Source organism: Gaeumannomyces tritici, assembly GCF_000145635.1.
Source record: "Gaeumannomyces tritici R3-111a-1 unplaced genomic scaffold supercont2.6, whole genome shotgun sequence".
NCBI classification, from domain to species: Eukaryota; Fungi; Ascomycota; class Sordariomycetes; order Magnaporthales; family Magnaporthaceae; genus Gaeumannomyces; species Gaeumannomyces tritici.
The window spans coordinates 2,059,611-2,084,471 of record NW_008804550.1 but is presented as its reverse complement, the minus strand read 5'-3'; the positions used below and the strand labels follow the sequence as shown (position 1 = coordinate 2,084,471).

General features: G+C 59.3%; 9 protein-coding genes across 9 annotated transcripts; 6 read left to right on the top strand and 3 right to left on the bottom strand.

Moving 5' to 3' along the window:
- Positions 1-1,223: 1,223 nt before the first annotated feature.
- Positions 1,224-1,585, top strand: GGTG_11084 (hypothetical protein; the record flags this gene model as incomplete). Its single annotated transcript, XM_009228964.1, has 2 exons — positions 1,224-1,281; positions 1,344-1,585. 2 exons carry the CDS (start codon positions 1,224-1,226, stop codon positions 1,583-1,585), a joined length of 300 nt encoding a protein of 99 aa, XP_009227228.1.
- A 1,437-nt stretch (positions 1,586-3,022) lies between these two features.
- GGTG_11083 (hypothetical protein) lies at positions 3,023-4,762 on the bottom strand (the record flags this gene model as incomplete). Its single annotated transcript, XM_009228963.1, has 1 exon — positions 3,023-4,762. The coding sequence occupies one exon, from the start codon at positions 4,760-4,762 to the stop codon at positions 3,023-3,025; it is 1,740 nt and encodes a 579-aa protein (XP_009227227.1).
- A 1,260-nt stretch (positions 4,763-6,022) lies between these two features.
- On the top strand, positions 6,023-6,451 carry GGTG_11082 (hypothetical protein; the record flags this gene model as incomplete). Its single annotated transcript, XM_009228962.1, has 2 exons — positions 6,023-6,263; positions 6,393-6,451. The coding sequence occupies 2 exons, from the start codon at positions 6,023-6,025 to the stop codon at positions 6,449-6,451; spliced, it is 300 nt and encodes a 99-aa protein (XP_009227226.1).
- A 691-nt stretch (positions 6,452-7,142) lies between these two features.
- On the top strand, positions 7,143-11,022 carry GGTG_11081 (hypothetical protein). Its single transcript, XM_009228961.1, has one exon. It carries the CDS (start codon positions 7,597-7,599, stop codon positions 10,696-10,698), a length of 3,102 nt encoding a protein of 1,033 aa, XP_009227225.1. The 5' UTR covers positions 7,143-7,596; the 3' UTR covers positions 10,699-11,022.
- A 630-nt stretch (positions 11,023-11,652) lies between these two features.
- GGTG_11080 (hypothetical protein) lies at positions 11,653-13,038 on the bottom strand. Its single transcript, XM_009228960.1, has one exon. It carries the CDS (start codon positions 12,849-12,851, stop codon positions 12,063-12,065), a length of 789 nt encoding a protein of 262 aa, XP_009227224.1. The 5' UTR covers positions 12,852-13,038; the 3' UTR covers positions 11,653-12,062.
- Positions 13,039-13,451: 413 nt separating this feature from the next.
- Positions 13,452-15,961, top strand: GGTG_11079 (isocitrate dehydrogenase subunit 1). The gene is made up of 3 exons (XM_009228959.1): positions 13,452-13,694; positions 13,939-15,731; positions 15,859-15,961. Exons 1-2 carry the CDS (start codon positions 13,662-13,664, stop codon positions 15,064-15,066), a joined length of 1,161 nt encoding a protein of 386 aa, XP_009227223.1. The 5' UTR covers positions 13,452-13,661; the 3' UTR covers positions 15,067-15,731; positions 15,859-15,961.
- On the top strand, positions 15,942-20,042 carry GGTG_11078 (hypothetical protein). Its single transcript, XM_009228958.1, has one exon. It carries the CDS (start codon positions 16,613-16,615, stop codon positions 19,319-19,321), a length of 2,709 nt encoding a protein of 902 aa, XP_009227222.1. The 5' UTR covers positions 15,942-16,612; the 3' UTR covers positions 19,322-20,042.
- On the bottom strand, positions 19,363-21,845 carry GGTG_11077 (peptide transporter PTR2). Its single transcript, XM_009228957.1, has 2 exons — positions 20,400-21,845; positions 19,363-20,295 (listed from the first exon to the last, which is right to left on the bottom strand). The coding sequence occupies exons 1-2, from the start codon at positions 21,519-21,521 to the stop codon at positions 19,591-19,593; spliced, it is 1,827 nt and encodes a 608-aa protein (XP_009227221.1). The 5' UTR covers positions 21,522-21,845; the 3' UTR covers positions 19,363-19,590.
- A 1,871-nt stretch (positions 21,846-23,716) lies between these two features.
- Positions 23,717-24,226, top strand: GGTG_11076 (hypothetical protein; the record flags this gene model as incomplete). The annotated part of the gene is made up of 1 exon (XM_009228956.1): positions 23,717-24,226. Exon 1 carries the CDS (start codon positions 23,936-23,938, stop codon positions 24,224-24,226), a length of 291 nt encoding a protein of 96 aa, XP_009227220.1. The 5' UTR covers positions 23,717-23,935.
- Between the last annotated feature and the right edge of the window lie 635 nt (positions 24,227-24,861).

Here is a 24,861-nt window from a genome sequence, read left to right as displayed (position 1 = left end):
AACAACCAAAAAAGAGGGTAAAAAAGCTCCGACATAAACACAGCCCCAATGCCGGCACCATCGTCCCAACCTGGCGGACAAGGCACGGCCATAGCATAACGACATAAACCCCGCGCCCACTCTGCCCTTTCCCAACAACGGCCACCAAGGCTGCGGCTCCCCCGGCTGCGGCTCCGGCCTGGACCCGCGGGTCCCAGTATTCCTTCTTGATCTCCTTCTTTTCCTTGTTCTACAGCACAGTCCCATAGCCCAGCCAGCCTGTTCCTGCCCATCCAGATGCAGTAACTCTACCGAGCTGCCTCTATAGGCCCCTACTCCCGCTCATCCTCCCTCGTGGCATCATGCAAGGCCATGGGCCGTCTCGCCATGTTCTGATGTTGATTATATTTTCTGGATCCCGTCGTCTTGATTTGGATCGCCAGTGTCCGCGGGGCAGCGGGCAGAAGAAGGCAGCACATGCGAGTCATCCTTGCCGACTACAACCTTGGCTGGGTGCCACTCGGTACCTCTAGACGACTGAGATGGTCGTGTCGGTGGCCCGGGCTCCCCCGATCCAGCAGGATTTGTGATGTTCCCAAATCCCAAGCCACACACGGCTGTCTGTTTGCATGCTTGACCCCAACTGGATGGAATGGTGTTGGGTCGCTGCCGCGGTCGGTTTCGAATTCTTTCCACGACCGCGACGTGCTTCAGGTTACACGTCTTTTTAGTGAGCGTTATAGGTAGACACATCGGAGAGTTATGGATGCAACGCAGCACGGCCCCTTCCAACAACCGAGCCTCAGCTCCTCACTTGGGGAGCCTCATGCTGCCCTGCTGCCGCATCTTGGTGGCAAAGGCTCGACGGCCAGGAGAGAGGGTCCAACGACGGCTCCGCCGGATGCCACGGTCCCAACACAGGTCGCTCGGCAGGAGTCCCGAAGAGGCTCCAGTACCGCCGCGCATGCTAACAAGCGAGTGTCACTCTTCTGCACGGACTTCAGACTTGGAAGCGAAGGCCAACACAGTACAGCGATTGGCAGCCTCATCTCGTGTGCGAGCCGACGGGCCAGCTCTGCACGCGTCTGTCATGAAAATTTCCGAGCGTCTGCCAAAAAGCTTGGCTGCCTACGTTTCTAGCTTATCTCTTCCGGATGCGACACTCTACCATCTTGATCCCGTTCGCTTCGATTCCATCTGGATTTCCATTCCGCATTCCCACATCGCTTCTCATCTTGGTGTGAATGGCTGACCGCTTCTCCCCTCGGCCAACTTTCTGCCCGACTGGTCATGCATGCGCTGGTAAATGAAGCGCGTTCCATGTGGATTGGCGCCTGCTGGGGCCATCCTGACACGCCAACCAGCCGCCCACAAGATGGGAAAAGAAAGTAGGCACGTCTGCCACTGCACAAATGAAATCGGCGTCAAGGTCCTGATCCAACCGCCGCGGAGGCCATCCCACTCTGCCAGGGGTTCGCTTTGCAAGAAGGGCCTTGGTGATCAAAGTTGCGTTTCACCAGTCCACGTTCAGCCCACTTTCCGTCAACCTCGCAAGGGCTGGTGGGGCCCTTTGGTCCTCGTCTCCCAGCCCGTCCAGCCGCATTAGCAGGTGCTGTGGTGCGGCCCTGAACGAACTTCCACCTTGGTGGCATCCTCCCAACCTGGCTGGCTGTATGACGAACCACCACGCACGACGAAAGTGCTGCCATGGCCAAGTCCGAGCTCAGCCTCCCTCTGGACAAAGCCGGGGAACGGCTGTGCGGTCGTGGCGGCCCTTCCTCGTCCCCAGCACCCTGTCGGCGATCTCAATGCAAAACAGGATTCCTTGCCTTGTCGGTTCGCTTGCACATGCGTGTCCTGCTGAGAGTTCAAGCCTGTCCCAAGATGCTCCCTTACATTTTGGATCTTGCTCACAGCCCCCAGCCACCATCTCTCCCCTGGCCTGGCCTGACCACCCTCCTGGGGTCAGCGCGCAAAGCCGGGCGGGCGGGCGGGGACGGACGCGCTGGCCGGGGGGAGGGTGGGTTGGGAGGAGGGAGATCAGTCATGCCGGCTGGTGCAAACAGACAGCTGCAAACGCCGCCGCGGGCGCACGTTTGAAGATCGCCTCGCATTCCGTTCCGCTCTATCTATGTGCAGCGCATGAACTTGCGGCAACGTACGTGCATGGCGTGTCAGCCTTCCCCGGCCACAAACAGCCTCCGCGCCAAGCGAATCGCGTGTTGCCTGCGTGCCTTCTCCTCCTGGTGTCGAATACTGTGAGTTGTTGGTGCCAAGCCGTCAACCCACGCTACGCCAGTGACGGGACCGAAGGATGTGGCGTTCAAACATGTCAAGTTTGCAGATCTCCGCAGTGTCTTGATACGTGCTTGTGTCCTTACAGGCTTGCGGGCGCTATCACTATCGGGAGGTGTTCTTTGGGCCCTCTTATACTCTAGCAATGAAAGAAAACATCTGCTTGCCCCATCGTTTAAGCGTTGTCGCGAACTTTCCCACAGCCTGGGAAAATTCCCATACCAGCTACACCGACACCGGGGGGAGCGGTGTCATCGCGGGTTGTTGCGGGAAATAAGAATCAACCTGTATCTGCTCTGAGTGATGCGGAGAAGCGCTGCTAAATTTCCAAACTCGAGACCCTGGTAGTTATTAAGGCGATGGAAGAGATCCACAGAATCCTCCTAGAGATGATCTGCCCGATCAAGGTCTACACAGGCCATCTATCGATCGTCCAGTCCATAACAAACCAAAACCAGATACACGGTGAGCTCTCTCAATAGATCGAGAGACTGATAGAGTACGGTAGTGAGATCTGACAGGGCACGGGGTGAAGTGGCTTCAAAACTCCTTGCTGAATGCCATGTGTATCAAATTGGTGCAAAAAGGGATATCCAAAACGTGAGAAAATACAAAATGCCTGCTCTCGGATCTCATAATCGTACTGCTTTAACCTCCTTGTAAGGGTTACCATTTTCCCAGATTCCCAACCGGCTTGAAGCCAAATGTATAATATAAAAAGGAAACAAGAGAGGAGAGGCTCTCAAGACTAGAGCTTTGTATGCTCCGCCGCGAGTCTCTCCACGTCGGCCCACCTCCCGAAGCCAGCGAAGCACTCCCGCTCCGCGAGCTCCTTCACCTCGCCGTTCTCCCTGAACCGAAGGTTGCGGGCCTTTTCCATGACACCCTTGGCGAACAGGACCCAGTTGTGGTGGCCTGCGCATTCCGGCCCGTCCAGGCAGCTCTGGGTGTCCTCGGCGAAGCGGGCGAGCAGCTCGCTGGTCGGGCGGTCATGCATGTAGGGCCAGATGACCTGCCCGACGGCGACGAGCGCGCCCTGGGGCAGCCCCTCGGGGAGGTCGCCGAGGCAGGCGGCCAGCACGGCGCGCAGCCGCAGGAGGAAGTCGCGGGCCTGTGTCCGGAAGACCTCGAGGCCGCGACGGCGGTCCGTGAGCTTGACCCCGCCGCTCTCGTCCTGCGCGACGCCGTGCGCGTCCTGCACGAACGTCGGCCACGTGCCGGAGCCGTCCGCGGCGGCGCCCTCGACGCAGGCCATGACCGCGTCCGGGCCCCCTTCTCCGGCCAGGCCGGCCGCCGAGGAGCAGGCGACGTGCGGGCCCCAGGTCTCCAGCATGCCGCGGACTGTACTGAGCATGGGCGGGTGCAGGCGGCCGGTGCGGCACAGCCAGATGAGGTAGACGATGCTCATGGCGGCCCGCTTGAAGGCGGCGACCTCGTCGGCCAAGGTGGCGGCGTTGTGTTTGTGGGTGCGGCCGTCGAGGCCCTTGCGCTCGCACGCGACCCCCTTTTTGACGCAGCCGGCGCACCGCCCGCTGTCATCCTGGGCGGGCTTGCATGCGATCTTCTTGCGCCGGCACTCGGCGCAGGTGTTGTTGGCGCTGAGCACTCTACGCTTCTTCTTAGGTGCGTCTGCCGGTGACGGGCCCGCGCTGTTGGCCTTGCGCTTGTTGTTTTTGCTGCTACTGCTGCTGCTGGCAGCGGCGGGCGACTGTGGTGGAGCCGGGAAGGCAGTGGCTGGTAGAGAGGGGGTGCTCGGAAGAGTATATGTTTGGGGCCTGGCATGAGTGAGGGCTTGTGCCTGCTGCTCTGCCAAAGGCTCCGTGGGGGTGAAGAGGAAAGGATCTGTCTGCCCTTTCATAGGCCACGGGAGAGCGGTGGCTGGTGGAGGAGGAGGGCCCGGAAGAGTGAGGGTCTTAGCCTGCTGCTCTATCCGCGATGGGAGACTGAGGTCTTGGTCCAGCTCCCTCAGCAAGATCTCATCGATAGTAAGGACAGAGTCCAGCTGCTCTTGTTGAGGAGAGCCCGGACGAGTGAGGGTCTCAGCCTGCTGCTCTATCCGTGACGGGAGACTGAGGTCTTGGTCCAGCTCCCTTAGCAATATCTCATCGATAGTAAGGCCAGAGTCCGGCTGCTCATGTTGAGATTCGGAGAGAGTGGCGGTTGAGATGGATGGAGGCGTGGGGAACGTAAGGGCCGGCGTCTGCTGTCGCTCGAGCAGGGGATTCGAAGGGCCAGGGGCTGTGGCATCGCCCCCAAAAAGATCTTCTAGGTCAAGGGCGGTGGTATTATCCCAGAGATGGGAGTCTTGAGGACCAGGGGCTGTGGTGCCGTCATTGAAATGGTGTGATCTGAATCCGAAATCGAACTCGGGCAAGTCAAAGCCGGTGCTATTCAGGCTTGGGTCGATGTGTGCTTTCCACTGGTCGATGCTTGCGTTCATCTGGTTGACGCGCGCGTCCCACTCGTCTATGGTTTGCTGGGAAGTCATCTTGCAGGGCATGTATTGCTAGCTTTTGTTCTTTCTTGCTTGCTGTTCTCTCTATCCGTCTGCTTGGAAATAGATGTGTCGGATTGCCAGGCCAGAAACACAGGCGAGTGGAAAGCAGCCCAGAAAGGCCGCGGTTATATGTGTGCAGTCCCCTAAAGAAACCCTAATGTGCCCGCCACGAGCGGGCCCTGAGAAAAGTATCGAAGCCATCGTGAACCCTCCTGGTGACGTAGGGGATAGATGTAACCGCAGTGAATCCATGGTTCAGGGCGTGAGCCAGAGCTTAATGGGCAGGCTGTGGAACTCTTTGGCCTCGGCGGAAACGCGGGTTTAACGGGCAGCAGCTGTTGGGATAAACACAGCAGTCGGACCTGACGATTGTGGTTTCCTGGAGGAAACAGACTCCTTGCCACGGCTTCCAGGCCGGTGATATCATAAAGGAGCTACTCTACAGTGTTCCTGGGCCATCATGGCCAGCATTTGTTTCCGAAGAGAAGCAGCTGCGAGCGCCGTTGTGCTGATCTGGTAGGGTCCTCCCGAGTCAACGGCCTCACGGGTGGTTGGTCGTTACTCGGAAACGGCGAGGCTGAGCCTTGCAAGCCACCTCTCCCAACAACCCAAACCGTTTCCCAACGGTCCTATCTCCGATTGGTCAGTCGGGGCCGGTGTCACGCTTAAGCTTATTTTGACCACATTTCTTGGCCTGAGCTCAGAACGCTGTTGTGCTGGTCTGGCAGGGCGCCCTCTCCTGGGGCCACAGCCTCGCCGGTGGCTGGTCGTGACTCAGGAACGGCGGGGCTGAACTTTGTAAGCCACCGCTCCCGAGGATCCAGAAAGGTTCCTAACGGTCCTATCTCCGACTGGTCAATCGGGGCTGGCGTCAACCTTGAGCTTATTTTGGCGACAGTTCTTGGGCCCGGGCTCTAAGCGCCTTGTTTCCATGCGGACGCGGGCTAATGGGTGGAAGGACATGGAACAGCAGAACCATGGGGCGAGGCCAGCCAATACCGTCGGTCAACATAGCATTTCCGAGCTCGGGTCACCAATGACTGCTCCGGCCTCGAGACGTCATGACTTCGGGTTTACGACGGCCGCCCAGCGAGATCGCTCAGGGGAACCTCGAGGCTTCCGATGACGTCAAGCCCACAAGGTGGTAGGCAGGTAGTTGGCTTTGACGAGTGACGAAGAGCAAACGTTCGCATTCCAAAAAAAGGGGGGGTTGGATCCGGCACGATAGCTGTGATTCTTCACACCTTCATGATGGCCAGATTGCCTCCCACCCCTGTACTGGAACTATTCTGCTATATTCTACTGGGGCACCCGGCTTGTCCGCGCTCGTGCCTCCATGACGTCGGAGCTCCAGTGCTCGGCAAGCTGTGCCAGTGGCTCCTCAACCCGGTGCGGCGGTTGTCGGCGTCGGCCGTGCGATTGACAAAGCGAATTGCCAGCTCGCTGTGCGGGACGTTCCACTCCCAGATTTCGGGTCGTGGCTCGGCGGGAAGTCTGTCTTGTTTGCGACGGATTGAATCCATCGCGGATGGAAGTCTTGCCAGGACACCATCAATTCCTATTTCTATTGGCACTCCTCCTGTTATTCCTGCTCTTATTTCTACTAATATTCCTACATTAGCAATTTTATTCCCTGAGATTTTTTGCAAGTGGGAATGCCATTTCTTTCAGTATCTCTAGGGATACATGTTCTTTCCAATATCTCTTTCCATCTCTCGTGGTTTCAATTATCTCCTTCGATTCTCTACTTTGTGGATAATTATGGGACCAGGGGAGGGTATTTCTGGAACGGCAGTGCTGGACATATGATAGACCTTGATCGGGCGGGCAGATCCTCCCCGCCGGAGACCCCCACCCAAGCGCCGGCAACCCCGGCCAGGAGACGCCCACACCAGCAATGACCTCAATCAGGCCCATGGCGGCGGCGGCTGTGGTTGCTGCTGCTGTTGTTGTTATTATTGTTATTATTTCTGCTGCTGCTGCGGCGGCGGCGGAATTGGATTTTTTTTTTTTTGGAACTAGTTCGGGCCAAGATCGGAAATCAGAAAAGAACTAAATAAAGTTGGAAAAATTGACGATGTTTTGATGGGCGATTTGCCGTTGTCTGCAGTGCCGCACGCCTTTTCATTGTTATTTTTCTTTTTAAATTTTTATCATTATGATTCCCATGTTAATCTTAATTTTTAATCTTGTTTTTAGTCTTGTTTTTGTTCCTGTTTTATGTCTGTTCGCACTCCTATTCCTAAAAGGAATGCCCATTTTTTATGGTAAGCGCGGCCGGGCAGCCACGAACGCCCCCAATACAGGGATTTGGCTCAGGCGGTGAAGATTGGATTGATGCCTGGCCTTGTTGACCATCCATCCACGAACAACTGCTCCCTCCGCATCCTGCAACTGAACTATTGAGATGTTTGAAATGTCAACCAAACCCTTGCCGACGAGCTCCAGCTTTTCGGACAGTTTTCCTCCCAAACACTAGGCGCCAACCAGAACGGAGATAAACATAGGTCTCCTAAGCGTGTATACGTGCCCACACGCCAACAAAAGTGGCTAGGCCAACCAGCACGGGCTGTGGCACCGCGCCGGCCTCCCCATCGACCTCCCCGCCGGCCTCCACGACCGCCACAGGTCTCACGCGAGGGCCTGTGGGCGAAAAGCGACTTGCTGTTCCGGCGATGAGATCTCCCCCACCGTCTTGTTCTGTTACCAGCATCCAGGCCCTCTCCGAATAACCCTTTGATCTTCATCACCTTCGTTACCTTGGTCTTAATCACCTTCATTATCTGGTCCTAGTCGCCTTCATTACGTTGACCTTTACCTCCAGCATGGCGCCCTTGACCGACCTGCCCAATGAGCTGATCGATCAGCTCTGCGGTAACCTTGACGACTGCAGGGACATCGCGGCCTTCGCCTTATCCTGTCGTGCCACGCACCCAGTCGCCAATGCAGCGCTCTACCGCCACGCATCCATGCGCCACTCTTATGTCCTTTGTTGGGCCTGTAAACGAGGGCGCCTTGGCACCGTGGAAAAGCTGCTGGCCTTTGGTACCGACGCGTCTGGTACTTATCAGCAATGGCTGAATACAAGGCAGGAGGTGGGGGAATACTGCCACCAGGGAAGGGATCTACAAGACGACTTTGACTGCAAACGCGACTCTGTGCCAGAGTCGTTCTGCCCGGCGTCCGTGGGGCTATTTTCAAACCGCCGGGCTACCGACCTGGAGATGTTCGAGCCGGCCGTTCCTATTGGCGATGACGCGCCATTTTGTCCTTCGTCATGGTGGGACCACGACCCTCAGCTTCCCGCGATCAGCCTCGATCGGGACCAGGAGCCTCGCTTCCGTCAGACGACCGAGGACCAAAAGTCAACATTCACCCCACTTCATCTAGCTGCAACGGGTGGGCACATCGCAGTGGCGCGGCTGTTGCTAGACCATGGAGCCCACATCGATGCCCCAGCGCTCCGTATTTGCAAATGCGAGCGATTGCTGCTGTGCCGTCGGAATCACTTCCACGGCTACTTTGTCCGTTCTGACGGAACCGGGCCTCCGCCAATCGCAACGACCCCTCTCCACCTGGCGCTCTGCCAGGGGCAGGGCGCCATGGCCAAGATGCTCCTCGAAAGGGGCGCCGCTCACGACCTCGACGATCCGAGATGGAAGTCCCATGTCCTGCATTTGGCGGCCGCACACGGCCAGATCGAAGTGCTCAAGATGCTGCTTGCTGGGGACGGCATCAAGGACATAAATATTCAGGACTGGAACGGCCTTACTCCCTTGTGCTATGCCTACGTAAACCGTCAGCGGGAGGTGCTTTGCTGGCTGTTGGACCAAAAGGCCGACGTAGACGCTCGGCTCGGGAACGACATCACGCTGCTTCATCTTGCCTGCATCGACGGTGCCTTTTCCATCGCTAGCCGTCTGGTTGACGCCGGAGCCGACGTCAAAAGGCCTTGCTTCATCACCAACGCCTGGGGCCCGACGTGGCCGCTAGAGCTGTGCGCGCTGGCCCATTATTCAAAGTCGAGCCGCGCATACGCACGAAACAACAGGGAGCTGCACCGGCACAGGTTTGAACAGCGCAGGCTCGAGCTGATGCAGAGGTTGCTGGCGGCTGGAGCATCCCCGCACAACCTCAGGAGGCAAGCAGCTCCTGAAACAGATCTGTCCAACCCCCACCGCGGCATCTCGCCCTTGTCGATTGCCACAGCCCAAAACTGCATACCCATGCTCGAGCTCCTCCTCGCGGCAGGAGCTGACCCAGCACAGGATGGCACCCTGCTCATCCACGAGGCCATCTACCCGGAATGCATAAGGTGGGAAGCAAGAAGCAGCAGCCCGCTCGAGACACTACAGTGGCTCGTGGCCCATGGAGTCTCTACAAAGTCCCAGTCGAGGATAATGGCTCTTGCAGCAGTCGCGGTTGTGGAGCAGCCGGCGGGCTGCTCCTGGAAAGAAGAAATCCTCGCGTGGCTCATTGCCAATGGTCTCAACCAAGTGTTCAGCGTCATCATCCACCGGCGAACCTCCGAGCCCCAGAGACGGGTGCATCCCTTTACCTTCTTCGAGTGGCTCTCTCACATATACCCACGCTCTGTCATGCGCAGTCTTTCCTTCCCCTCTCCTCTATCACATTTTGATTGCCCTTCCTGCCTGATACACCATAACCATTACGCTCGTGACGTCACGTCGCCCCTTGCCGCAGCATTGGTGAGCGGGGACCAGAGCATCTGCCGAATGCTTATTGAAACAGATGCTCTACTCGACATGTCTGATGCCTTCCAGTACTTCATCAACAATGCGAGGGGTGACTGGCTGCCTATACGCGATTGGGACTCGTGGAGGCTCTACAAATCTAGCACAAGAGAACGGCTCATGGCAAAGATGAGACAGAACACCGAGGTATTGGCCTTGGTCCTTAGGCTCGATGCTGACTATCAGATCAGAGGAGATGCAAGCACGTTTTTAAACCTTATACTGCCGATTGGACTGTACGCCTCCCACATCCTGATGGAAGCACCTCTTCCGACACAGAAAGCCCTCTACGACCAGCTCGAGATGAGTTCGCCCGAGAGAGCCCACATCGATGCGAGCGACGACGAGCCGCGCAAACCCCATGTTGGCGACCTCGCCACGTTCTATCGCATACGCGATCAGCAGCTTCCCGCGGGACCGCAGCCTGTAGCCTGGGACTTGGCCTTCCGGCTGTTGACTGCCATCCTGGCTCAAAACTGGGATGCCGCCTACTTTCTCCTGAGCCGTTGCCCCGACCTGTCCTGGACTAAAGGCGGCGACCTGGGGCACTATGCCCAAATCATCTCGGCCCTCAGGCTGGCCCCATCACCGGATGTTGTGGGCTTGGAGAACTACCTGTCGCTGATTATGAGGTGGTATCACCGTCCCGCTGGCTTTGCTGCCGAACAAAACGACGAGGACATCCTCGCGTCGCTCCTGCAACAAGCCTGCGAGGGCAGCATGGACATCCGGGGCCACTTCCTCCCCGAAGATCTCGCCGGCGCCCGCCGTGCACTCGAGCGTCGCCCATGCCGCATAGGGACTGTAAACCCGAGCGGGGACGAGTACGGCCGTCCCAGGGCCTTGACAGCCTGGTTCGAGGCTGTCTGCTGCAACCTAGGCCAGATCGAGGCGAGCCCAGAGGCCCGCGAGGAGGTGCCGCTGAGGCTGCTCCAGCTCCTGAGGGCGGGCGGGCACCCCCGAGACTCCGCCAGCGTGCGCAACCCGTGGAACTTCTTCGTCGCCAAGAAGGAGCCCGCGGCCCGGAATCCGTGGTTGGGCTCGCACCGCGTCGCAGCATCGCGGGTCTTTGAGGGGCTGAAGATCATATCTTTAAATGAGGATATTGACGGCTCTATCGCTATAGAGCTGGAGCTAGGAGGGGTCCGAGAGAGGTTGAGCTACGATGCATAGTTGAATGGACGGCATCCTGGCACGCCCACCACAAAAAAGATGGCAGTTTTACAGGCCCTATAGACAGATTAGATCAAATTGCTAGTGCTATAAGCTTTCCTATGTGGGCTTTCCTATGTAGACTTTCCTATTCTAATTCTTCCTGCTGTTATTCCTTTTACCATTCCTATTTTTATTCATATTTTTATTCCTATTTTTGTTTTAGCTTTTATCCTACTATTGGCAAGCGGTACCTCCAGCCTCACAGGGGGCTTAACTCCGGAATAATGCAAATGCCGACTTCTGGGGGTAAATCGAATTTTTTTTTCCATGGGAAGGTAGGAGATTTATCTGTCAAGGGCCGGCCTCTGGCCGGCCCTTATATGCAAGTCTGGGCCACGTAACAGGCCCACGTCGCCTATCGGATACTCGTACATATAGCTAATCCAACATCTTTTCCTACTCCTAAGAAAAATCCGTCCACTGCGTTCGGAGTTCTAATCTTCAACAATTCTAATCCCCAGGGCCGCCCAAGCTGTCGGCCGAAATCCTCGATACCGCGCTGGGCGATCGCGAAATCGGGCTGTTCGCCTATGCCGGCCATAATTGTGGCGGTTTTGGGGTGTTTTTGGGGTGGTCGGTTCGCGGTTTGAATCTGTCAAACGCGACCAGCATGGACAATTTTTGTATCTTTGTTTAGCTGCCTACCGGCAGCCTTCTGGTGTGTAGGTATGTACCTACCTAGGTGGGACTACCACCTCTATTATGGTGGGCGTGCCGGCTATTCCAACTATGGGCAAAGTTCCAGGCAAATTTTAATCTTTTTTGCCCTCTTTTTTTTCTTTAAACAGTCGCGTCGGGAAGTCTCGCTGCTGAAAAGACGAACAGGTCCCAACGGGAAGGATTGTGATCCCATGTTAGCCCAAGCTGCAGAACTCGAGTTCCGGGTAGGACAACCACCAGCGCCTGGCATGTCGACGGCGAACCATTCTTGGGCCATCGAAATCGGGGTTACACGTCAATAACATGTGTCCAGCCCTAGGCTATGAGTAACTGTCACACGAACATCTTGTAGCGCGTTGGTTGTGGTATTATTTATCAAAATAAAAGTTGTGATGCACAATACCCATTGCCGATAAGGATTAACAAAAACGCATGCATATGTGACAAAGGGAACTATCACTGGGATCTACTACTAACCGGCTCTAGGAATATAATAAACCAACCCTGGGATGCCCAATCTAAACCAGACCCATAATGCAGACAGAGTGAGAAACACACCATAAAGGAGAGAGGTAGGAATAATGTGTCAGGCGTAGACGCAAAGTGGCGCAAAAATACAGGCAGATGAAAGCAAAGGAGGTAGCGATGGTATTGAACACTCCTCAGTGAGTCAGAGTGACCATCTTGCCAGAATACTGCTTGCCAAGGGTAGCATCGGCGAGCAGGTTGGTAAAGATCCAGCGGCCGATGGCCTCCCTCGAGATGGTATATCCGATGGCCTTGGATTCGACGCCCTTGACAGGGTCCTCGATACCGACGCGGACGAGCTTCTGTTTGGCCTCGCTGTCGGCGACGTATAAGCTGCCCCTGATGATGGTGAATTCGGGCCTCGCAGCAGCGCCCTCGGCCTTGTCGTCGGGCCCGTCGATGAGCAGGCGCTCCATCTTCTCCTTGTCCCTGTGGGGCACGGCGAGGGCGACCCAGTAGAGGGGCACGAAGGCGAGGGGCACGTCGCGGGCGAACTTGGAAATGCCGGTGCTGCTTATAGAGATTACCCTGGGGACGCGCCCGTCGCCGGAAGGGTGGCGGCCGGCGATGGCGTCCATGGCGGCCAGCATGGCGGCCATGGAGACGGTGCACACGGTCGAGTCCTCGAAGCCGCCGTTGCGCAGCGACGGGAGGCTGCCGACGGAGCTGACGACGGCGTCGACCATGCGCTGAGGGGAAGACCCCGGGACGACGAGGGCGCGCTCCATGGCGGCCTGGTCGCGCGCGTTGCCCTCGATGATGGTGAGGTTGGGGTACGACGGGAAGGGCAGCGCGGCGGCGAGCTTGGCGGCCGAGCGGGCCAGAGCGACGCACGTGTATCCAGCGGCCAGGGAGCTCACGAGGGCGGTCTTGGCGACGCCGCCCGAGGCGCCAAGGAAGAGGATGGATTTGGGGGCAGACATTGCTGTATGGAGTGTGTGAAGGGGGGGTGGAAGAAGAGATGGTGTACGGGTTGCTTGGCAGCAAAATGATGGATGATGGAAGGCTCGGAGGGATACAGGTAGATAGAAAGCACTAGTTTGACCAACGATGCTTAAGATTGGAGATGCTGATGTCTGGGAATGACTGCTTGATGGAGAAGACGAAAGGAGACAGACTCAACTGATGACCTACCTCTGTGTTATATAGTCGGTAGCAGCATGGCTGTGCATGAACAAGAGTCACCCGGAGGTCTCTGCATGAGATTGCAGCCCAGGCGGCAACCAGAACGATACGCGCGGGCACCACACTGTCCACGCCATCCGGAGCCTTGATCGGGCCCGGTTGGAGGTGGTGGCTTGCTGTTCCGGCCTGATGTTCGGCCGGGCGGCCCCAGAGTGGGGTTTGTGGCGTTCAAGCACGAGCGTTGGGCCCCACAGCGCGGCCAGATTTCTCGCCATCAGCCGGTGAGATGGCATAGTCCGTGCCCGTAGAGATGATGTAAGAGCACGTGATTTCTACAGCTGCAGCCGAAGAAAACCCGGCGGCAACTCCTCGGCTGCAGGCGGGTCGCGGCTGGAGCAAAGGAATTGAACCGCGGGATGTGTCGCGGCTAGTTATCGCAGGGCCCCACTCCCCGGAGCAAGCTCAAGGCCATTTTTTGCTTTGCGGTATTTCGGTCGGCTCTCCAAATCTTTGTGCATTGCCTGTGTTTTTTTTCGAGATCAACAAGCCCGACCCCTCGAGCGTCCCATTCCGCTTTTCCTGCGCGCCTCCCTGCGAACCTCCCAATCATGTTTTCCCGAACATCCTCAAGAACGGCCCAGGTATTTGCTCCCCCCCTCAATTGGCTTCGTGTTCTCAACCCTGCCGCCGCCGCCGCCCGAGGCACAGGAAACAGTCCCTCGATGCATCGCCATGGCTGCCGCTTGCCCGCCTCGAGCGGTACGGAGGGAGGTGGCATTGGATGACTGGACGCTGGACGGCAGGGGTTGGAGGGGCAGGGGCAGGGAAGGGTCGCTACCGCCGCCACCAACACTTTGACTAACCGCCGTCTTCCCCCTCGGACAGAGCCTGGCCCGTGCCGCGCAGCAGCCGCGCCTCGCTTCGAGGCAGGCCGCCCGCGGCTTTGCGACGGTCCAGTCCGACATCTTCAAGCCGACCAAGTACGGCGGCAAGTATACGGTCACGCTGATCCCCGGCGACGGCATCGGATCCGAGGTGGCCGAGAGCGTCAAGACCATCTTCAAGGCGGACAACGTGCCGATCGAGTGGGAGCAGATCGAGGTCTCGGGTATCGACAGCGGGTCGGCGCCGTCGGGCCGCACCGAGGACCTGTTCAAGGAGTCGGTCGCGTCGCTGCGGCGCAACAAACTCGGCCTCAAGGGCATCCTCCACACGCCCATCAGCCGGTCGGGCCACCAGAGCTTCAACGTGGCCATGCGCCAAGAGCTCGACATCTACGCCTCCATCTCGCTCATCAAGAACATCCCCGGCTACCAGACCCGCCACGAGAACGTTGACCTGTGCATCATCCGTGAGAATACCGAGGGTGAGTACAGCGGCCTCGAGCACCAGTCGGTGCCGGGCGTCGTCGAGTCGCTCAAGATCATCACGCGCGCCAAGTCGGAGCGCATCTCCAAGTTTGCCTTCAGCTTCGCCCTCGCCAACAAGCGCAAGAAGGTGACGTGCATCCACAAGGCCAACATCATGAAGCTGGCCGACGGCTTGTTCCGCAGCACCTTCCACGCCACCGCCAGGGAGTACCCGACCCTCGAGGCCAACGACATGATTGTCGACAACGCCAGCATGCAGTGCGTTAGCCGGCCCCAGCAGTTCGACGTCATGGTCATGCCCAACCTGTACGGCGGCATCCTGTCCAACATCGGTGCCGCCCTGGTCGGCGGCCCTGGCATTGTGCCCGGCTGCAACATGGGCCGCGACGTCGCCGTCTTCGAGCCCGGCTGCCGTCACGTCGGTCTCGACATTGAGGGCAAGGGCCAGGCCAACCCCACGGCCCTGATCCTGTCGGGATCCATGCTGCTGCGCCACCTCGGACTCGACGACCACGCCAACCGCATCTCCAAGGCCGTCTACGCCGTCATCGCCGAGGGCAAGTGCCGGACCCGTGACATGGGAGGCGAGGCTACCAACAACCAGTTCACCAAGGCCATCCTGGACAAGATGGAGACTCTGTAAGCCTGATGTATGGGCCGAAGGAGTTTTTGATAGTGGGAGCGGGGAGAGAAATTGCACCGCCACCACATGCTTTGTCAAGATACCACAAGCGCGAGAAATAGAAAACACCATGGAGGGAGGGAGGGAGGGCATGAAATCCAGGACGGCGGGCACGACATGATGGGCTTCAACGAAGGGATCAACGAAGGGACCCAGGACGTGAGTATAGACCCTAGAATGGACCTGCCAGGAGTTGCATATGCTGGTTGTACTATAGGTTTACTAGGATACGCGGCCAATGCATTTCTTATGTTATCGCTTATATGGTGAGCCTGGGCTGGCATATAGGGCTGACTGGTTGATGACGGGGGGCGTCGACATGTTTTGGATGCGACTGCTTAGAACTACCGGAATACTGAGATATCTGGCTACCGGTCCACTCCCCGCGCGAACCGAGACGATAGGAAGAGCACGATGTGTTGTGAGAGACCGCACAAGGTTATATGATGGCTCAGCTGTAATCACAAACGTGTAGATGCTGACGGCATTCCGTAAAGCTGGCCACCATGATAGTACCGCGGCCAGTTACAAAGCGACCCGGCGTCAGCTGACAGCGGATGGACATTTTAGATTTTCCGCTTTTGGGTGAATCCTCCTGGATGGTTAGCAGGATGCAGGACGCCAAGGTGATTGGCCAGCACTGCAACATCCCGAATTTTGCGCAGGAGCAGAGTGTAATGTCTGCTACCAACACCACACTCAATGCGCTTGATGTCTCGTCAGCTAACAACCGAGCTCTTTTCTTGCCGTCAGCGTGCCACACCTTTTCCCAGACCAACACTCCCAGAAACCCCCAGATCCGTGCACGGGGCCCTGCATCTGCGCTGAGACAATCACAGAAAACCATCGGCCGCGTGACAGCGAGTCAACGTTCGTCTCAGGGACACTTTTTTTCCCCACTGGGAGCCCTGGCAGCAGCTGGCACGTTCCAGGGGTGCGGGCCATACTATTTTGGGCAACCGTGACAGCCGGGGGAGGCGCAATTTTTTGATGTCGCATACGCCGCCCGCCCACCTCCTTCATCCGCTTACACAGTACCTGGTCTGGGGAGGGGAGCGAGCCGCATGCGTAGGGCTGGGGGGTCTGGCCCCGATCTGTTGCCTCGCCATGTGTCGGCTGGGGCATTTTTGGATAACATGGATCGGCCGCGCCCGTCAGAGCCCGCTCGTTCGACTAGGCGAGATGGGCTGGGCTGCTGTGCTGATCTCTCCCTTATAGCGACGCGTCCGTGTACTCTGTTGATTTCTTTTACTTCTTTACACCGTCTATCTGACGACTTTCTTTCGTATTTTCTCCCTTTCTTTGCTTCCACTCTTTAACCCGATAATGCTTGTTGGCGGTGTTTTTAGCAGCAACAGGTAACCCGAGCCGGGAGCGAGCCTCTTGCAAGGCGCAACGCTAGGCTCGCTCACCACCCCCCTTTTTGGCCATTGCCGTCATAGGCATTCGCGCCTTCGACTAGAAGCGGACGAAATTGGAGACGGAAAGAAAAAGAAAAGCACAAAAAATGGCGGGGCAGGATTGGAACGCAAACGCAAACGTAGACGGCGGCCGACTAGTGCAGGTGGGCGCCCGCGGCGGCAGCTTCAAAGAAATAAACGTGGATACCGCCGCTAAGCAAACGGAGCTGGCGCCAGCACCGCCCATTGTCGCTGGCCTTGGAGTTGGTGTGCGCGGCATCAGCGACGCCGTCTCGCGAAACACCTCGCGCACCTTTGGGACATCGCGCGCTCCAAACAGCGTCAGCACCGCCTCGTCGCCGCCGCCAGTGGATATCGCCCTCCCTGACAGGGCTCACGGTCACGGCTGGAAAGAGGAGGAGGCCCTGGGCAGCAGCGGCCACGCCAGGATGGCGTCCAGATCCTCGCCACCCTCGCACACCTTTGCCGTCGACAACGACGGCCGCTCGTGGTACGCCGGCGTCGACGGCGCTCCCTATCCCGACACGCCCAAGGCGTACGACTCCCGTTCGGCCCTGCTCTACAGCGGCCGACCCTTCGGCACGCCTCCCGATCTCTCGTCCAAAGGGGCCCAGATGCCGCCACGGCCTCCCCCTCCCCCGGGCCGGGACGGCGGCAGGGGCAGGCTGGGCGGACTGCGGTGGCACTCGTGGTGGAACATGTTTGCGTTCGGCGTCTTCGGGCTCGCGTGCGCCGTCGGGCACCACGCCTTCTACCAACACCTGGACGGGCGCGCGGCCACGGAGCAGATCGAGATGCTGCGGTACGGCACGGTGCTGGCGTTTGGCGCAAAGGCCGGCTTCAGCGCCTCCATCGTCGTGGCCTACCGGCTCAAGCTGTGGGCGGTCCTGCGCACGCGCCTGATGACGGTGGCGGCCGTCGACTCCATGTTCGCCGCCACCGACGACCTGCTCGCCCTGTTCCACTGGGACTTTATAAGGCACGCCAAGACGGTGGCGGCCCTGGCCCTCTTCGTCTGGGCCGCGCCGCTGGTGGTCATACTGACGGGCAACACGCTGCTCGTCGAGCTGCGCACCGTCGTCGACGCGTCCACCTGCAACGACGTGCGCACGCTCAACTTCAGCTTCGAGGACGTCATGGACTGGCGCAAGCCCGTGGTCATCGACTCGCTCTACGAGACGCCGCTCTCGCTCTGGAACACGACGCGGCCGGCCGGCGCCAACCCGCCGCCCGACGGCTGGTTCGACTACTACACGGGGCCGAACCCAAAGTTTGTGCAGACGGCGACGCTGGGCGCCTTCTTCGAGGCGCCCATCGAGCGCAAGAACTCGTCGGTCGAGATCTGCCAGTCGGGCTGGAACTGCACCTACGACGTGGCCTTCCAGGCGCCCGGCTACAAGTGCACCGAGCTGGCCAGCGGCGTCGGCTCGGTGCCGCGCCCCCTGCGGCCCGAATCGGGACTCGAGGCCAGGGCGCCGTTCGGGACCGACATGCTGCTGCCGCGCGGCCGCTTCGCCTACTACGCCTTCAACACGGGCGGCGAGTACTCGTCGACGCAGATGCGGGACGTCGGCATCGGCGGCATCCCCAACAGCAAGCCCCCCTACCCGCGCAACATGGGCGCCTTCCGCACCGAGCCGCTCATCTGGATCGGGCACGTGGTGCGCGCCAACCCGGACCGGCCGGACCCCAAGTCGCGCAGCGACCCGGCGTGGAACTCGTCCTTTGTGCCCAAGATTTTTGCGTGCGAGCACTACCTGGCCGACTACAAGGTGCACTTCAACCACAGCGACGGCGCGCAGTGGGCGACGGTGGCGTCGCGGCGGTGGCTGCGGCCGCTGGTCAACACCACCTTCATCCCCGACGTGCAGGCCAACGACGGCACGGCCGACAACACGACGGCGCGCCCGTCGTCAAACTACGTGCTCCCCACGGGCGACGTGGGCGCCTACCGCCGCGCGGCCGCGCACTACAGCATGGGCTTCATGGTGCGCAAGCTCCTCAACGGCACCGTCGAGATGGGCGGGCCCGAGGACGCGCCCCTCGTCAACCCCATCGCCAACACGGACGCGCTCCAGACCAAGCTCCTGGACCGCCGCGCAAACTACTTCCCCTTCCCCAACCTCCAGGACCTCGTCCAGGGCTTCTACGAGGACGCGATCCTCTCCATGTTTTCCTACCCGCAGTTCGCCCCCGTCGTCTGGGCCGCCCGGCCCGCGGAGCAGACGGGCGACCGGCGCGCCTCGGCCGCCGCGTCGGCCGCGGGGGTCCCGGCCTCGGCCTACGGCCACCCCTGCGTGCGCAGCCGCACCGCAAACGTCTACGTCTACCACGCGCGCGACCTGTGGATCGTCTACGGCGTCGCCATCCTTCTAGTCCTGCTCGGCGTCGCCGCCGGCCTGTGGGCGCTGCTGTGGGAGCAAGGGCAGGGCGGGAGGGTGGCGAGGAACACGCGCTTCTCGAGCATCGTCGCCTCCACCCGCGGTCCCGCCCTCGACGCCGTGCCGTGGGCCGCGGGCAGGGAGGGGCGCTTGCCGCCGAGCGTCTTGGCCGCTCGCATCGGGTACGGGCTGCTGCCGCCGTCGCAGCGGGCTGGGAGGGGTTTCGTTAGCGGTCGGCACGGTGGCGGTGGCGGCGGGGACGGGGATGGGGCGGGGGCGGCGGTGCCGCTGAGGCAGGCGAGCAGCGCCAGTGCGGGTAGTATTGGTAGTAGCTTGGACCCGTCTGCGTATGGGTTTGGGCTGGAGGGCGAGGTGAGGCAGCCGGTTAGGCAGAGAAGCGTGTTTAAACTCTAGCGTCATTTTCTTCCTCTTGTGTCTAGCGACTTTTTGGAAAATTTCACTTCACTTTTGGTATATTGGACTTAAGAAAACTGATGGACTGCGTTTGCATATCCCAGTTTCATTACTAGCCTAAACCGTTGGGGGAATCTCAAAAACAAAACACCACGTCCTATCCCATTACAGTCATCACCGAAAAAAAAAACATCCCCTGTGTCCATCTTCTCTTTTGCAAAAAGAGAAGGGCCTCGTTACAACAAAAGGCAAACACGGGCACACCTCCCTTAGACCTTCTCCTCAACGGGGGGCTGCGACTTTTGCTGGTCGGCAGCGGTGGGCTGGTTGGAGCCCACGAACTTTGTCTTCTTGAGGTTGTTGAGGTCGTCCTCGATGGCGTCGTAGTGCTTGAAGAAGAACCAGAAGGCAACACCGGCGACTCCGGCAATGATGGCGACCGAGGCGTAGTTCCAGACCAGGAAGGGGTCCTGGGACAGCGGGGTCCAGGCCTGGCCGACGGCGGCCGAGAAGGCCGACATGAAGAGGTTGATGCTCATGACGAGCGACTTCATGTTCTCGGGCGCCTTGGAGAAGGCGTACTCGTACGAGGTGACGTTTGTGAAGATCTCGGAGATACCGATGAAGACGTAGGGCAGGGACTGGGCCCACACGTTGATGGGGGCGGGCTCCTTGCACTCGGAGGCGCCGTAGCCGCAGGGCGACATCTGGTAGATGTACCACTGCATGACGGCGGCGGCGACCATGGCCAGGGCGCCGACGATGAAACCGACGGCCATGCGCTTGATAGGGGTGAACTGGACGCCCATGCGGCGGAGACCGGGGTACAGGATCTTGTCGAAGATGGGGATCATGACGACGATGGAGATGGGGTTTAGGTTCTGGATGACGTCGTTGGGGGCGCCGTTCAGGACCATGGAGGCGGCCTGGGAGGTCAGGTTGTTGGTCATTTGGTTGTAGGCGAGGTGGAAAATCTGGGAGATGTTAGCGTCTGTTTTTTTTTGTTTTTTTTCTTTTTTTGTGTAGGCGATATACGTAGGGGAACATATTCAACTCTAGGCAACATCCAAAAACTTACCGGCAGGAACAGAAAGACCTTGCAGGCCATGAGGGCACGGCGGACCTCATCAACCCAGGCGTCGTCGTAGGTCATCCATTTAGGGCGCTGGTCGAGCGGGACGTTGGAGGGCTTGGCCAGGTCCAGATCGGGCTTAAGGAAGCTCGACTTGCGGCCGGAGAAGATGTAGAGCTTGAAGAACTTTGATAGGACCGAGCCGGTGGGCGGGGTGAGGTGGTACTTCTTGCGGTTGATGAACAGCACGATGGGGCAGAAGAAGAAGAGGATGGTGGGCAGGAGGAAGGCGAGCCAGAAGCCGTGCAACTTCTCGACGAAAACCATGGACAGCTGGCCGGCCAGGGCGCCGATGTTGATGGCAAAGTAGAACCACAGGAAGATGCGGGTGTTTGTGATGGCCGGGTCGACGATGACGCGCTCGCCCGACTTGAGCACCTCGACGCGCATGCGCGTGTCCTTGTTCTGCTCGGCCAGCAAGGGGGAGATGTTGGCCTTGAAGAAGCCGGTGCCGACGCAGAGGATGAGCAGGCCGACGATAAAGGCGCCAAAGGCCGAGTTGGGGTTCTTGAGAACATCGGGCGCGGCGGCGGCGCTCAGGACGGCGTGGCCGATGGTGGAGATGCCGATGGCGATGTGCACCGTCTTGTAGCGGCCCAGGTGGGCGTCGGCCACGTAGGCGCCGACCAGGGGCATGAGGTAGGCAAAGAAGACGTTGAAGAGCGAGATGCCCTGCGACGCGGCCTGGCCCATGCCCAGGGCGCCGGCCGTGTCCTCCGGTCTCGGGGCGGCGCCCGTGGTGGAGCCCTCGGGCATGGGCCGCTTGACAAAGTTGGTGTAGAGCACGGCCGAGCCGTAGTAGGAGAAGCGCTCGCACAGCTCGGCGAAGGCGATGGTGTAGATGCCCCAGTGGATCTTGCCCGACACGCGGCGGAGGCTGTGCATCTCCTCCTCGGTCGGCTTGTCCTCGAAGTCGTCCGAGTCGGACGGGTGGTCCAGGGGCGCCGCCATCGACACGTCGATGGAGCCCTTGCCCGCCATCATCTCCTTCTCGGTGCCCTGGATGGCCGCCTCGGGCACGTGGGCCTTGGCGATGGCCTCATCCGCGGCCGCCGGTGCGCTGCTCATGATGGGCAGACTTTTTTGGTGGTGGAGAGGGAGTGAGGCAGATGTGAAGCAAGTATGGGGGGGATCAAGACTTCGACGCTGGTGCCGGGTCTCTCTGACTGGAGCGCGGACGGGAGCTTGAAGAGCGCGTGCAGAGTCCAGGTGGGAGCAGAGAGGAGACGGGGAGTGGGCGTCTCTATATATTCACCCCAGAGACACGGTAGGGTAGCACAGGAGGAGGGGAGCTCGAGGGCATGGATCACGGTGGACCGCCTCCAAATGGCACCCGGCAGGACGAGAGACCACCGTGACCACCTACCCTTTGGGGCGAGAGGCCCAGACAAGGTTCAGCAGGGTTTGCCCAAGCCAGAATGGGGAGGAGGGCGTTCATGGTGCATGTCGCGATACGGTACGACAGGGGGTGTGGGGTGGGAGTGAGAGCGAGCAAGCATGGGCCAGAGTCGCAACGTCGCTCTCTGGGGATGGTATGGGACGGGTGGATGGATGCACCGGCGGGATGCAGACGCAGAGAGACAACATGCACTCTACATACAATACCACGCCTGCTATACGCGCCGAGGTGGTACACATAGATGGCGGCTATTTCTGAAATACAACACGGCCTGGCCACGAAGGAGAAGGACCAAACTCTTAGCCATCTACTAGGTAGTACATCACCTCCTGCTTCGCCCCTCGACTCGCCACCCCGAGGCCTTCCCCACTGTCGCGTGCCCGCGATGAGAAGTTCTCCTCTCCGCAGATCATCCCAAGGGGAATTTTTGCAGGACAAGCCAATCCGGCGAATCCGTCGCCCGCCAAGCCGGCTAGGCCAGAAAGAAGGCAAAGCGCCGCGCTCGCAACCGGCCGGACAGCTCGAGCACGATGCGTGTGGTCGTCGTTGTGGTTCCAGCCCAGGCGCGTGAAGTGCCAGCCCGAATAGGAAGGTCGGAACCGCATGCCCACACCCTGATAGTGATTGATTGGGTCATCTGCGATGCTCTCCATCCTCTCACCCCCCGCCCTAGAACAGCCCATCGGGTTCCATCGTTTGATGTTTCGGCCTTTCCTTTTGCCTTTGCCACCTCTGTCTCCCTTTTTTTACCCACGCCTCTCTCTGCCCTCGATATCAGTACGTATCCGATACGCACGACTGGGCCGCCAATGGCCATCGCCTGATGCACTCTCGGCGAGGGTTGGTTGGCTTGTGGCGGGGAGATTTGGGATTTGCGAGATAATCAATCAATTAGCTGCCCGGGTCTGTTGGAGCCGAGGTGCTTTGCATTTGCCTGCACACCATTACCATTACGCCAGATGCCACATTAGCGTCGACGGCAGATCTCTCTGGGCTTTGTACTCTTTTTGTCTTTTGCTTCCTCCAGAAACCAATCTATATCATTTTTACACCCTCTCAACCCCGCCTAGCCCGTCGCCTAACGGATGATTTGCGTTGGCGCCGACCAAGGCGACTCTTGGAGGCGGCACGACGCGCCAAGTTTGCTTGTCCTGTGCGCGGGCGCTGCGCCTCCTGGATCGTCCAGCTTGTCGTGCTTGTCCCGCCGTGCTTGGGGTGCTTGCCAGTGCTTGACTTTGTCCTAGCCCTTTCTTGCCCTTGTCTTTCTTGTCGCCTCCCACACTGCATATCTGCGGCAACACCCCCTCAGCTGACGACCACAACAAGGGGCCCGTCAACTTCTAGCGTGCCTTCCAGAAGCACCAAGCAGGAAGTGCCCGAGAGATAACAGCCAATTGACGAGGTTGGCGCGTTGGCTGCGAGCTTCTGTCCCGCGCCAACTCGCCAACCCCACCAAGATAGCACCCATTCCGTTGACCGAGAGCGACAGGGTCCCAGGAGGGAGGGGGATCGAACAACCACCTCCATTTGCAGACCCGGATCAATCACGAATTCCAAATTCCAGATCCGTCATTGGCTAGGCTTCCTCGCAGAATCGACCCAAAGACGCGCTATCCCAGCGTTTGACGACTGTCAGCAAGACCTTCAAGGCCAACCTTTCTCCATCGAGTGACTTGGTAGGATTCCGTTCTGTCCATGCACAACCACCCCTTGACACCCTTGATTCATTTGCTGGCGGGGAACCTGGCTAGGGTGCTAGGGTCTGGGAGGGCCTGCAATCGCGCACAGGCCGGCGGGCAGGAGTGCCAAGATCTCTGTGGGCCACAGGGGAGCTTTGGAGGTGGGGTTGATGGGTTGCTTTTTGTTTGAACGGATGGATTGGCTGAGGAGTGGCCCACTCGTCGCCAAACCCCGAGAAACAGCGCCTTTGGAGGGCCGCCTCTTGGAGGATTATCAAGGCCGGTCCCAGGTTCCAACATCTCACCATATCACACACCCACCCCCCGCCGTCCCCGGCACAGCACCCCAGGCCTGACTGCCTGCCCCGAAAGGAAGTTGTGTCCGCTCATCTAAATACCCGCTGATGCCTGGCCCCGACGTCGATACCTCCTTGATTTGTATCCAATATTGCCTCGCTGCAGGACCCGATAGGGTGAGCCTGCCCGCCATCCGTCAGCTGTTGGTGCGGGGTCGCTGCAGAGCCCGTGGCCGGCCGACGGCTGCCGTGGGGGTGGGTGCTGTCTGTCCAAGACCTAACTGGCATGATGGCGGTGGGCCTCGCAATCGAGACGATGTTGCTATCGCCGCCGCCGTCTTGGGCCATCAACGGACGGGACAGGCACACAAACAACAGACACACGGACAACAGGCATGACAGACCACCGTCACTCCCGTCTTTCGTGTGCACGTGCTCCCCGCCACATACCTCGGCCTTGGTGCTCGCCAAAACGCTTATTAGCTAAAAACGGCCGGCAGTCATTAACTGGTAGCAAGCCATCTCTGTACGACAAGTCGTGCGGGCGCGAGCTAAGCATGGGTGGGATGCCGCACGGAAGGAGGAAGAAAGGAGAAAATAGGAGGGAAGGGGGAAAAGACCCGGGCATCACATGAGAGACGGGACTCCTGCTCGAGTCGGACAACGCTTCCTCTTCCCTTGCCCAACCGCCCGCTCCCACTGGTCATCTCGGCTGTTTGGGCCTGATTTGGCCGTGCCAAGCTCAGCCGGTGGGCTGCGCTAACGAAGGTCGCCTTTCCAAGATAGGTAGGTCCTCCTCCGACCCTTTTCTTGCTTGGCGTTTGCTTTGGCTGCCGCTCGCCGCCAACCCGCCGCGCTTGCAACGAGACACCGACCGAATCCCGCACCCAGGAAGGAATGGAATGGATGTGTGCAACCACCCGAGGCATCTCGGCTCGCTGGGGCCTGACATGTCCCGGCGGCGAGCGAGCGACTGGGACAGACATGGATATTGGTCCTTTTTGGTCGGCACCCGAGTCAGGACCGCCCCAGAC